This window comes from Caretta caretta, chromosome 16, assembly GCF_965140235.1.
Source record: "Caretta caretta isolate rCarCar2 chromosome 16, rCarCar1.hap1, whole genome shotgun sequence".
Lineage (NCBI taxonomy): Eukaryota > Metazoa > Chordata > Testudines > Cheloniidae > Caretta > Caretta caretta.
In genome coordinates, this window is record NC_134221.1 from 9,550,614 (window position 1) to 9,563,806 (window position 13,193).

The following is a 13,193-nucleotide window of genomic DNA, read 5'->3' on the forward strand; positions in this document are numbered from 1 at the left end:
TGAAGGCGAACTGAGGTCTTTATTGACCACAAACGGTCAAAAGTTTGGTTTTATGTCTCTTCCAAAAAAAGTGCAAAAAGAAAAGGAGTACTTGTGGCACCTTAGAGACTAACCAATTTATTTGAGCATGAGCTTTCGTGAGCTACAGCTCAGCTCACGAAAGCTCATGCTCAAATAAATTGGTTAGTCTCTAAGGTGCCACAAGTACTCCTTTTCTTTTTGCGAATACAGACTAACACGGCTGTTCCTCTGAAACCAAAAAAAGTGGTATCTCCAGCTGCAAAGCAACCACATAGAGCTGGGAAGTATGGAAATAAAAGGTTCCACCAAAAAGTCCCTGGAACATTGACCCCTTTTCTGTTCACTTTCCACAAATGTTCACGCAATTGTGTTACACTGGTGTGAAAGTTCACAGAAAGGCAATTAAATTTGCATGCATAAGGATTGGCAGAAACCAAATTTTAAATTGGTCCACACATCTATTAGAACAACATGGCCTTGTGCGCTCCTCCAGTCAAGGAATGGAAACAATGCCATATGACTTACCAGACCAATCGCAACTCGGCTGAAATAATCAATAGTGAATACTTGCCGAGAACTGCTCACCATCAGTCCACAGAGTTTAAAATAAATCATGAAAGAACTGCATGGAATACTTCGATATTCAGTGAACACGTTCAGTAATATTGAGGTGAATACATTTTGAGGCGATTGCGATCTGTCATGGGTATTTAGTAAGCAGGGAAAGGATACATTCGTCAGATAAATGATTTGTTGTGCATTCCTGGATCAGCTGCAGTGTCCCACAGCACCATGCCCAGGAAAAGATTCTGGGAGAAGAGCACTGCCTAATGAATCATCAACTTCCTGCAGCACCCTTATGGAACCAGCCGACAGGCCTGGCAGTTAACAATCAAAGGTTGTGCACCTAAAACTCAGGTTCAGTTTCTAGTCTAGTAGGGACTGGTAAACGTACAGACAGCATGGTAAGCCCCTGAGGGAAAGAGTATGGGGCACTGCTGGGCTGCCTGCCCCATTGATGACCCGGGAGTGGGTTTGAAGGACTCCATAGGGAAGGCCACCCAACTCCCCTTGGCCAAAGGAAGGTCACCACAATGCATGTCCTCGAGGGAGAAAGGGCTTCTGTTGTGGATCCAGCAGGAACAAGGTCCTCCATTAAGGACAAAATAAAATCTCATTTCTTTTTAATGTCTGCAACCTCCTGACCTGGCACAGATTGCCAGCTTGCCCTTTGCCCAGCTGCGCTATAAAACTGCTTCTTGCTTTGCATCCCACAACACACAGAAGTAAGGTATTTATAAAACATGTTTTAGAAAAATATGGCACATTGTTAAAGTAAACAAGCAACTACCCAGGCATTTACTGGACATCTCTAGACTGGTTGTTGTCTGGAAGGACTTCCTGGTCGGTGTAACAGTCCAAGCTGATAGCATTCTGGGATCCCAGACAGCAAACATTAAGGCCAAATTCTGTCCCTGCTTCCATTTGTGCAACTTCTTTGGAGTAAGTAGAAAGGTCTATGTCTGGGTAGAGCTGAGGGAGAAATTAGGCCCCAGAGGCCAACGAAGGAGCAGCACAAGGAAGTGATAGAAATTTCCCACACGCCCATCTTGCTGGGGTTATTTGCATCTTTCAATACCGAACATTAAAGCTCTTGGCATCCTTCCAAATGTAAGGCCAAATGCGCACAACAGCCTCACCTTCGATAATGCATGATTTAGCCCCAACAGCAGACTGCCTCAAATCCCACTATTAGGGCTCCTTTGATTTAGTGTCTGTTCCTTTCCTATCCCCTCATTTTATAGAATCATATTGAATCATAGGACTGGAAGGGACCTCAGTCCAGTCGCCTGAACTCAAGACAGGACTAAGTGTTATCTAGACCATCCCTGACAGGTGTTTGTCTAATCTTCTCTTAAAAAATCTCCAATGGTGGAGATTCCACAAACTCCCTGTGCAATTTATTCCAGTGCTTAACCACTCTGACAGTTAGGAAGTTTTTCCTAAAGTCCAACCGAAACCTCCCTTGCTGCAATTTAAGCCCATTGCCGCTTGTCCTATCCTCAGAGGTTAAAGAGAACAATTTTTCTCCCTCCTCCTTGTAACAGCCTTTTATGTACTTTAAAACTGTTATCATGTCCCTTCTGCATCTTCTCTTCTCCAGACTAAACAAATCCAATATTTTCAATATTCCCTCACACGTCATGTTTTCTAGACCTTTCATCATTTTTGTTGCTCTTCTCTGGAGTTTCTCCAGTTTGCCCACATCCTTCCTGAAAGGTGGCGCCCAGAACAGGACACAATACTCCAGTTGAGGCTTCATCAGTGCAGAGTAGAGTGAAAGAATTACTTCTCGTGTCTTGCTTACAACACTCCTGTTAATGTAGGCCAGAATGATCTTTGCTTTTTTTGCAACAGTGTTACACTCTTGACTCCTATTTAGATTGTGATTCCCTGTGATTCCCAGCTCCCTTTCCACAGTACTCCTTCCTCTGCAGTCATTTCCCATTTTGTATGTGTGCAATTGATTGTTCTTTCCTAAGTGGAGTCCTTTGTATTTGTCCTTATTGAATTTCATCCTATGTACTTCAGACCATTTCTCCAGTTTGTCCAGATCATTTTGATTTTTAATCCTATCCTCCAAAGCACTTGCAACCTCCCCCAGCTTGGTATCATCCACAGACTTTATGAGTGTACTCTCTATGCCATTATCTAAATCACTGATGAAGATATTGAACAGAACCGGATCCAGAACTGATCCCTGTGGGACCCCACTTGATATGTCCTTCCAGTTTGACTGTGAACCACTGATAACTACTCTCTGGGAATGGTTTTCCAACCATTTATGCACCTACCTGATAGTAGCTCCACCTTGGTTGTATATCTGTACTTTGTTTATGAGAATGCCATGCAATACAGTATCAAAAGCCTTACTAAAGCCAAGATATATCACTTCTACAGCTTCCCACCTATCCACAAGGCTTGTTATTCTGTCAAGGAATGCTATTACATTGATTTGACATGATTTGTTCTTGACAAATCCATGCTGACTGTTACTTGTCACCTTAATATCTTCTAGGTATCTGCAAATTGATTACTTAATTATTTGCTCCATTATCTTTCTGGGTACTGAAGTTAAGCTGACTGGTCTGTAAATTCCTGGGTTGTTCTTATTCTCCTTTTTATAGATTGGCACTATATTTGCCCTTTTTGAGTCCTCTGGAATCTCACCTGTCTTCCATGACTTAATTTCAGAGATCCTCCAAAAGTTCCCTAGGGAACTTTAACAACTCCTTGCAGTGTAACTACTCCCCTGTTGTGGGTGTGTTTTTTTTCTTCCCCCAGGATTTCTCCTGTCCAGTTGCCTTTCTCCTCCACTACTTTCCTCGTTTCTTTCCATTTTATGAGTTTTCGCTTGACAAGCATGGCAAGAAAGAACTTGTGCAGATCAAAATCATTTCTCAATGGGCCCTGGTCACATATTTCATTCTAAACTATCATTATGGACACTCTGTGTTAAATATTCTGCATCCCAGTCCCTGCAACTTGTTCAAGGTACACAACTCGAATCTAACCCAGAAGAATAAGCTCTTTAAATTCCGCAAAACTGGACGGTATTTGTAGTGCCACATTCTCCTCTCACTTACATCCCGGCCACTCCACTTCATCACAAGGAGGGTAGCCGCAGTGCAGTTGAAAGGAGAATCTGTCTCAGACAGTTTCACAGCTCAGGTTAGACATCAACTACTTTGCCCTAATGCCAAGGATACATCACCTTGGCACAAATCTCCATTTAGAATGCCAAATCTTCCGCCGATTGATGTTCCATTGAAACAGGTGCACACCATGGAGAAAAAACCACAAAGTGGCTCAGTGAAAAACAAATGAGGCATAGTGCTGGATGGAGAACCTGGCACGGTTCATCCAACGTTTTGTTTATCCAAAACCCATGGAAACTTATCTGAGCCTCTTCACTCAAGAAACCAGGACATAAAGCAAAGGGCCTTGAGCAGACATATTGCTTTAATTTGCAGTAGTATAGCATTGATTTCCAAGGAGTGCGTCCATCCCACCCCCCACCCCAAAGTGGGATCCAGTGGATCCCTACCCATCTTCTGTGGCCAAAAGTAAAAGTGACAATCTGTGAGTACTCTGGAGATGTAAATACCCAAGTCTGATCATCTCTGAAACATGGTGCTTTCTTTCAATGTTCCTATTCCTGCTCTTCTGCCTGAAGCCAACAGTCCTAACTGGCAGTGTTTAGAACGTGGGTATGAGAAAGCTCACACAGCCAGTGGTCTAGCTGCCACTGAGGAAACGATGCTTATCCAGAAGAGTGGATCTCCCTGACATGCCACCTCCAGTGCCCCTGGCAGGCTGTTCCCGTTCACTGTAATTAGCTAGAGAGGTACAATATAGGGTGCATGAAGGAACAGAGGATGCAATATAAAAGCATTACTTCCTTTGTTTGGAAATGATTCAGTGTTTAGTATGTGCTCCAAGTGCACTGTGTTATCCAGGCATTCGGGTGAACTTGCTTACTTGTTATGTTTGGTCCTGGCTAGCAAGTGGTTGTGTGACATGTGAGGGCATTTTTGGTCATGGGTGGTTGAGTGGCCATTTCAGGGCTCAGAGTTGGTTTGCCTAACACCAAAAGGATCCTTTTCCAGACAGCAATACATTAAATGCAGTGATGGTTGCAGCCCGTGTTGTCTATCCTGAGAGCAAATTCTTGGTTGGTATGAGAAATGCTGTATGTTTGTGGGAACCCCACAACACACAGCAATCCCTGGAGAGCTGCTAACTGTTTGCTCAGCCACCCAACCTTGCTTCATTAGCAAGTGTTACAGAAACCAAGGAACAGGGCTTTCCTTTCTGCACACCAGCTATTTGCCTCTGGGTGGTCAGGCTGCTCTGAAATCTTTGGTGCTTATTTAGACTAATTACATTCATGTTTTCACAATCAGTAGCACACGGATTGGAAGCACAGCTGATTGCGGAGCGGCAGAGCTGCTTGCTTTCACACTCCGTGTGGTTTGCCAAACTGGCTCCCTTGCTCATTTCAGCCCCTCGACTGTCAGCATTACGAACGCAGATGAAGAGCAGGGAATTAAAGTAAGTTACTGACCTCCTTATTTCATCCTCCCCTACTCTAGGGGGATGTCTACACAGCAACTAGACACCTGCGGCTGGCCCGTCTCAGCGGACTTGGGTTCGTGGGGATCGGGCTGAGGGCTGTTTCATTGCAGTTAGACTTCCAGGCTTGGGTGGGAGCCCGGGCTCTCGGACCCTGCGGGGTGGGAGGATTCCAGATCTTGGGCTCCACCCCAAGACCGGAAGTCTATACTGCAATGCAACAGCTCCATAGCCTGAGCCCTGTGAGCCCAAGTCAGCTGGTACAGGCCACTCATGGGTTTTTCTTTGCCACGTAGACAAACCCTCTAGGGCCTGACACTACTCTCATGCTGGGTCTATGTCAATGTAATTACATTCATTTCAGTGGAGTTACCCCTGATTGACACCCCAGGGTGAATGAGAGGCGAATCGGGCCTGTTGAGTTCAATGGGGTAACTCTTGATTTACATCAGGATGAGTGAGAAGAGAGTCAGGCCCATGAACATCAATGGGATAGTTCTGGATGTACAACTGTGGGAGAGGCAAGTCAGGCCTCCTCAACCTTACATACCGTCCTTTGGGCCTCTGAGGAGCTTTAATCTCTCCTTTTCCAGGCCCTGAGGGGGCATTGACCTGGTTTGGGAGTGAACCCAGCATACCAGCCCAAAGAGTTAAAAGTCAATTTTTGCCACGTAGACATACCCTCTAGGGCCTGACACTACTCTCATGCTGGGTCTATGTCAATGTAATTACATTCATTTCAGTGGAGTTACCCCTGATTGACACCCCAGGGTGAATGAGAGGCGAATCGGGCCTGTTGAGTTCAATGGGGTAACTCTTGATTTACATCAGGATGAGTGAGAAGAGAGTCAGGCCCATGAACATCAATGGGATAGCTCTGGATGTACAACTGTGGGAGAGGCAAGTCAGGCCTTCTCAACCTTACATACCGTCCTGTACTGGGCCTCTGAGGAACTTTAATCTCTCCTTTCCCAGGCCCTGAGGGGGCATTGACCTGGTTTGGGAGTGAACCCAGCATACCAGCCCAAAGAGTTAAAAGTCAATTTTTGCGTCATCTTAGAAAAGCCCTGGTGACCTAAATGCCAAAAACCAGAGAGAAGAAAAGTACAAGACGTGTTTGTGCTTAAGAGCCCTGTTAGGGAACAAAGCCCCCACTTGGTGTGTGAACTCTGAGGGTACCGGGGGGAGGTGAGCGGCCACTGAGAACGGCTTGCCGCAGCCTGCCATGCTTATCTTGACCCAGCACTTTTATCCATAGGAGGGGAGATGGACGTGGGGGTTCTTCATACTTCCAGAGTTAGTCACATCAGGGAGATTTTGCAAACATTTCAACTTCTATCTAGCAACACGCTGTTTCCCGACATGCGACGCTCCTCCCCACCCCCACAGCAGCACTTATGCCAGTGTAAATCAGCCGCAAGTGCATTGAAGCCACAGTGTGAAGCGGGGGTGGGGGAGAGGGTGTGGAGGGCTAAGAATCAGGCTATTTGTGTTACTGTTCTCCCGTCCCTCTCGGTACCTGCCTGGGATTTCACCCTGGGAAGGAGGCAAGTAATACCCTCAAACGCATTCCCATCTGTTTCCTCCAGATTGTCCTTTCTCAGCGATTCTCAGTGGGTTATCTGAGTCTGGATAGCATTAGCTGTGTGTCAATCCGTAGCTGCACCATGAGGAGGACAAGCTGCCTCTGGTCCATTTAGTTGACTGGATCCCAGCCATGCATCAGTGTCTCCTGTCTTTGTGCTGTCTCCTCTAGGACTCAGAGTGGCCATGCTTCTTCACCGTCGGAACAGGACCTGTCATGTAATATATGGGCGCAGAAATTAAGGGCCGGATCGCAAGCCTACTGAAGTCAACAGAAAGATTCCCATTAACTTCAGCAGGCTCTGGATAAGGCTCTTAGATCAGAGATTGCAGAGATTTGGTTGGGGATTATGTCCTGCTCTGAGCAGGGGGTGGGACTAGATGACCTCCTGAGGTCCCTTCCAACCCTGATATTCTATGATTCTAAGAGGGTTATATCCCTTCTATAGCCTGTGATGGATGTAAAGTTGGCTACAAATTATATGGAGTTTTTAGCTCAAAGAAAGGGGGACAAACAAAAAATAACTTCTAGTTGTGAACCACAAATAGATCCTCTGAGCCTTGGTGTCACAGAGCTGACAGAGAGGTTTGAAAGGGTGAAATGTCCTCATACAGGTGGTCTCTCTCTTTTTCTATGTCTGTCTGTCCTCTCCCCCTCCAATGAAGCTGGAAGGCAAGAAATTTAAAACTGATGAAAGGAAGCAGTTTTTACATATCATATCATTTAACATGTGGAACTCACTGCCACATGATTTTATTGAGACCGAATGCTCGGTAAAATTCAGAAAAGGATTAGAAACATAAGGATTTATCTACATTTGAAAGATAATTTGGATTAAGGTGGGATGTGAATTTAAAATGCAATATTGATTCTTGAATAGCTGTGTGTGGATGCTCTAATTCCAGAATAATGTTTGCTCTGTGTTCTCCATGTCTCTTTGTCAGGCTTAGCCGATGTGCATGATGAGGACAAGGTGCCTTTGATTCCTTTTGTTAACTGTGTGTGTGCATTAAAGACAGACCCAAGAACCAACATACAGATTTTGACCCAAAATTCCCCAGAGTTCTGTGCTAATCCGTCCTGTGGTTTTTGGTTCTGGCCCATCTCTCAGATGTTTGTGCATGTGTGTGTGCATTCAAGATGGGCTCAAAGACCAGCATTCCGGTTTTGATCCATATGTCCCTGGAATTCTTTGTGGTTCGGTCCTTTGGTTTTGGTTCTGGCTCATCTCTCATATGCTAGTGTGTGTATATGTGTTATGCGCTCTCATTTCTCTCCCCTAACCCCTTTTCCATGTCCCCTCTTGGGCTGTGGTGTTCTCTGCCTACATCAGTTTGTTTGTGGATACAGTATCTTTGTCTGTTTCACAACAATCACTGAGCCAAGACCTGAGTTTTTAACATTCTGTCTTTCTCCTGCTACAGCAGCATTCCTGGGTGTTAGGCATCAACTGTTGCAAGGGGAGACATAAGGGAGCGCAGGTCTTGGTAGCTAAATGAAGGAAAACAGATTCGTTTTTAAATGTATAATGTCTAGATTAAATGCATATATTTGGACATGTCAGTGCTAGTCATATATTCTGTTAATGACTTGGGACCTTAAAGACCTATTTGGAAAAAAAAATCCAGTTCATTTTAGAGTGTGTTTTTCTGGGCTCAAGCACCTAACCGGAGCATGGCTCAGTGAACAAGGAATGGAAGGCAGCTTCTTCTTAATGTTGTTTGTTTGTATTGCTGTAGCACCTAGGAGCCCGAGTCATGGACCAGGCCTCTGTTGTGTCAGGAAATGTACAAACACAGAAGGAGAAGATAGTCTCTGCTCCCAAAGAGTTTAGGGCTGGATTTTTAAATGTCTGTGGGAATTAGGTAGCTAGTAACTTTTTGAAATCTACTTGGTGCCTTTCTGCACCTTTAGGTGCCTAAATACTTGTGAAAATCTTGGGGGCTTGGAACAACCATATATTTTAATTGTTATTTCTCTGTGAGAATGCAAGCCTTGCTCCTCTGCTCTTTTGGTGCTGAAGTCATGAGATTAGCCATGCGTGTTTGAGTTTACCTGTCCTCATTGCCTTTTTCTTCCCTATCAATGAGCGATTGGCTTACGCCCTGAAGCATGAGCATTTAAAGATTTGTATCCTGTCAGATAGGACTGTGGATGTTCTCTTTATCCATATAAATGTCCAGTACATCGTTATACAATGTATAATTATCCCGGGAGTCTCGCTGCTGTTAAGATATCATTGTGGTGAAGATTAGACAATGGGAACATTACATTAGATAGGATAAAAATATGTAAGGGGTATAAAGAGACGAACACAACCGTTCACTGGATTAGGAGGAAAGTCCCCTTATAGCCATGTTGTTCCACTGCAGAGAACTTGCACTTTCCTCTGAAGCATCTGTTGGGGACAGACTACTGGCCTAGTTGGACTATTTCAGTATAGAATCCTATAGGGCAGACTGTAGGGTTCTTTTCGGACAACACAGAGGAAGACATTCCCTCTCCAGAGGCTCTCACGGTACAGAGGGATTATTCTCTTTCCGCAGATTGATAGAGTTTAAGGCCAGAAGGGACCATTAGGTCATGTAGTCTGACCTCCTGTATATCGCTGGCCGTTGCATTTCACCCTGTATTGAGACCTGAGATTGTCCAGTTCTGATTTCACGCGTCCTTGTAATTGTTGTTAGAAAGCAAAGAAGGAGGGGCCGATGGAGGGGGGAAGGCTATAAGGAGAGGCCCACTGACTTCATTTCAAAAGAACACCAGACTGACATCAAACTGTAACGAACTCCAGAGAGCCAGGAAGTTCAAAAGTCAATATTTCGGCACAGCCCTGTGAGGTGCACACAGGGAAATTACATACCTGTAACATGCTTCTTTGAAGACATCATCTTCCAGGGTTCTCATTCTTGACTCTGGAGTTCCAAAGAGTGACAATGTTGCACTGATGGTATCTCTAAAGGAGCATTATCCCCAGTTTACAGGGAGAATAACTGAAACACAGAGACAGAAGAGCTTGGCCAAGGCAAAACAGTGAGTCAGCAGCAGTCAGGAATGAACTTCAGGTCTTCACTCTACCCAATAGACTCCACCATCTCATTTCAGAATATTTGGGACATTGTAGTTTGCAGTAGTCCTGCCCTAACTGGTTTAGGGATGGACCAAGTTGTAGACTATGGGTAAAGGTATTTACTATCAAACCTCAGTGTGTTAACTGGGAATTCTTAAGTAATGAAAATAATTAATACACCCTTACACGCCTGAAAGCTCATTGCTTTACTGCCTTAACTTGTGCCTATGCCTTACCTAGCAAATACTTATACCTTTAGGCTACAAAGTATCCTCTTAGCTCTTCCTGTTTTCTCCAGTTTCTACAAATTCTCTGATTTCTATTATTTGAATTTATTTATTTTTAGACTCTTGACATTGCTCTTCCCTTCACACGTGTTGCAGTCACTCGGTCTTTGATTCAGTTCTTTGGGCAGTGCCACAGTTTGACCCCAAACCGGGTCCTGACTCCACCTGAACGGTTAAGGTTTGTGAAGGTGAAGTCAGATGTGCTGGGTGGAGGTGCTGGAGAGCCTTGAATCCGTGCCCGGCGTTGGCTATCTGAGCTCTTTTCTGAGCTGCATTGTGTCCCCATCTCAGGCTGCCTCGCTGTGAAATAAAGACTCCCACCCCCCCGCCCCACCCACCCATCTTCCCTGTGCGTGTGTGTAAAGAGAAAGGCACATTGTACACAGACACGCAGGCACACGTACGGAAGGGATAGCTCCATGGACAGAAATGGTAACTATGTGTGTAAGTGCATGGTCCACATTCTTCCATGTGCCAGTGATGGATGGATTCAGATAGGGAACAGACAGATCCGAGCTGTATGGCCTGGAGAAAAGTGCATATAAAACAAGGAAGCAAACATGTGGAAGCAGAGCCAAGCGAATGAGAGTGAGCAAATGCTTGCTGTACTTGCCGAGAACATTTGAACAGGTTGCAGCACTGTCCTGGAAAGGGTTGGGGGAGGGGAATTAGGTCATTAACTCTGTCTGCGCAGATGGGAGAGACTCTTGGGAATTCACTTCAGGCAAGCAGGACTCTCCCCCACCCCCTTCTCTTTATGTAAATGCCATGATGCAATAGGCTGAAATCAACGTCTGTTAGCCAAGCACTCCAGGCTGTTACTTCGACTACTGCACGCTCTTCTTTAAACAGACAATGAGGAGATTTTATTTGCACAGAGCAATATCTCCTGCTCCCATTCCTTCCAAGTTTCCCACCCACTCAGTTGTTGGGCCTCTGTACTTTGAAAACACCAAACGTTTAAAGGCTCGCTCTTGGTGAAACCCAGGCACCTTTTCATCATTGTTTAAGTGCTCAGTGATGGGTGGGGTACAGGGCCTGCCCCGAGGAATTTAGCCCAAGATTTTCAAGACTAGGGGCATGAAATTATCCACATGACTATCGAAAAGTGTGTTTCCTTGTGCACTTCCCTGTGTTTTTGCCTCTATCCCATAGGTTATTCCTTTCCCTATGTCCTGTGACCTACAAGCAGAATGTGCTTGCCTAGACCCCAACGCTCAAGAGAACAGTCAGAAGGATGTACGCAGCTTCAGTCGTGGGTAACGTCCGGCAACATGGAATGGACGATCACACCGCTAAAGGCAGGCTCGGAGAGACACCACATCCCTTTTTGGTATTGTCTTTAACATTTAGCTGCTCAACTGGATGGCATTTCTGCACCAGGGACCTTTAGAATTCAACCAGTCTGCCTTTAATTTTTGTCCAAGGAGAACTCAAAGTGGGGGGTTATGTATTAAGTATATCTTAAATAGCAAAAACAACAAACAAGCAAAAACAAAGAGTCGAGTCAAGACTTTTAAGTATCAAAACAGCATGTGTTTATGCAGTTGTGCGCCCACCTAATTTGAACTGTTTGTATCTAGATCTAAGGCGAGAAACAAGCCATATATATATATATACAAATTTATAGAGATAAATAGAGAGATTGAGATCAAAGCAAACACACGTTCCCCTCTCCAGCGCTCATAACTCAGACCATTCATGGAAGAGGCTGAGTTCTCGGATGAAACCAGGCCAAGCCTATACTGATGCTGAATGCCAAGGTATCTCATGCCCAGGGAACTGAGGTTAGGATGGGTTCACCACGGGACCGTGCATCTTGGCGAATGTCTTTCCAAATGGCCAGACGGCTGAAAAGTGGGTTGCATTATCTTATCATGAAAATATTACACCCAGGCTAGGAGCTTTGCAAACTGTACGGGGCTTTTCTGCGCGGCTGCACTGGCCTCCATCCAGCTTGCAAATTGCAGCCTACACATGGGAGAACTCCGAAATGTTTGCTGGTCGGCAGACCGTCCCGTGGTGAAGCAAAGGAGGGTGCTAGCGGGTGGATGGGCTGAGGACTGGCATTGATGAGTTAGGCTGGCACTGAGGATTGGAGATTATTGCTCCTGAGGGAATAGGGAGGGTAAATCAAACCCCCATACTTATCGTTTGAGCATGTCTGCTGCTGCTACTCCTGCTGCTATGTCCCATACAACTAGTTTCTTTACTGTGTCAGGACAGGGTGACAACAACCCCAAGCAACCAAACAATCTGCCTTAAAGCTTACCTACAACCTGCCTTTCAGACCCTCTGGTTTTCTCCTCAGCACTGGGGCAAGAAATCAGGACACCAGCCAGCCAAAGAGATTTGCTGCTTCACCTCCAGCTAGCCAATGGTTCTGCTTAAACCTCCTCCCCTCCCCTTTAGTATATTATATTGAACAACGTTTTTGTGTTCCTATTGGCACAGGAGAGGCCGGAGGAGAGGGAGAGAGTGCAAAGGCATGAGCCAAGTGGAAAGAATGGCTGGGGACAGGATTAGACTTTTGAACCCAGTTTGTCAGTGTTAAATTCCCAGGCCTGTGGGCAATACATCCCACAGAGCGACTTCAGAGCAGGAGATCAGCTGCTTTGAATCTTCCAAAAGGAAGGGCATGAAGAGAGGTTACCCTCACACCTCCCATCTGCCCCTTCCTCCCCACCTCCAGTTCTGGTCCGGAAAGGTGCACTTTCCACCAGCCGCTCAGTCATGTCTTAATTGGGATTCAGCATCCTCTGGTTGCTTCAGATCCCATCGAGTCAATCTGATACCCAGTGGAGCCAGTGCAGACATTGCTGCTACAACCCATTCCAAACATATCCCTAAAGTCTGCACACTAACGGCTGGATTGGCATCCTGTAGTTTAGGTCTCCTGTTGACAATAATGCCTCCCTGAAAGGGTTAATTCCCCCTTCTGCAGGGCTTTAAAATGGGCTCAGACGGGAGGCGGGCCTGACATTGCCTGACAAGGGAATGGCCGCGGCATTTTAGAGCTTGGGCAGCTCATTTAAGTGCATTCACAAGGGCCACGGCTCCCCTTGAAGCCATCCTAGAACCGGCTGCAATCCCT

The 13,193-nt window shown here is 45.6% G+C and overlaps 1 protein-coding gene and 1 long non-coding RNA gene across 3 annotated transcripts in view; one reads left to right on the forward strand and one right to left on the reverse strand.

Annotated features, from left to right (window-relative positions):
- The window catches only part of PAPPA (pappalysin 1), a 234,087-nt gene extending 221,709 nt beyond the window's left edge, over nt 1–12,378 (forward strand). For both annotated transcript variants that reach the window (XM_075120284.1, XM_048822770.2), the window contains exon 23: nt 11,255–12,378. In XM_075120284.1, the coding sequence (XP_074976385.1) occupies nt 11,255–11,362 (108 nt within the window). In that variant the 3' untranslated portion in view covers nt 11,363–12,378. The remainder of the gene's footprint in view (nt 1–11,254) is intronic.
- LOC125623429 (uncharacterized) lies at nt 205–12,459 on the reverse strand. The gene is made up of 3 exons (XR_007352995.2): nt 12,372–12,459; nt 9,606–9,735; nt 205–6,953 (listed from the first exon to the last, which is right to left on the reverse strand). It is a non-coding gene; the product is annotated as an uncharacterized LOC125623429 (long non-coding RNA).
- Nucleotides 12,460–13,193: the final 734 nt, after the last annotated feature.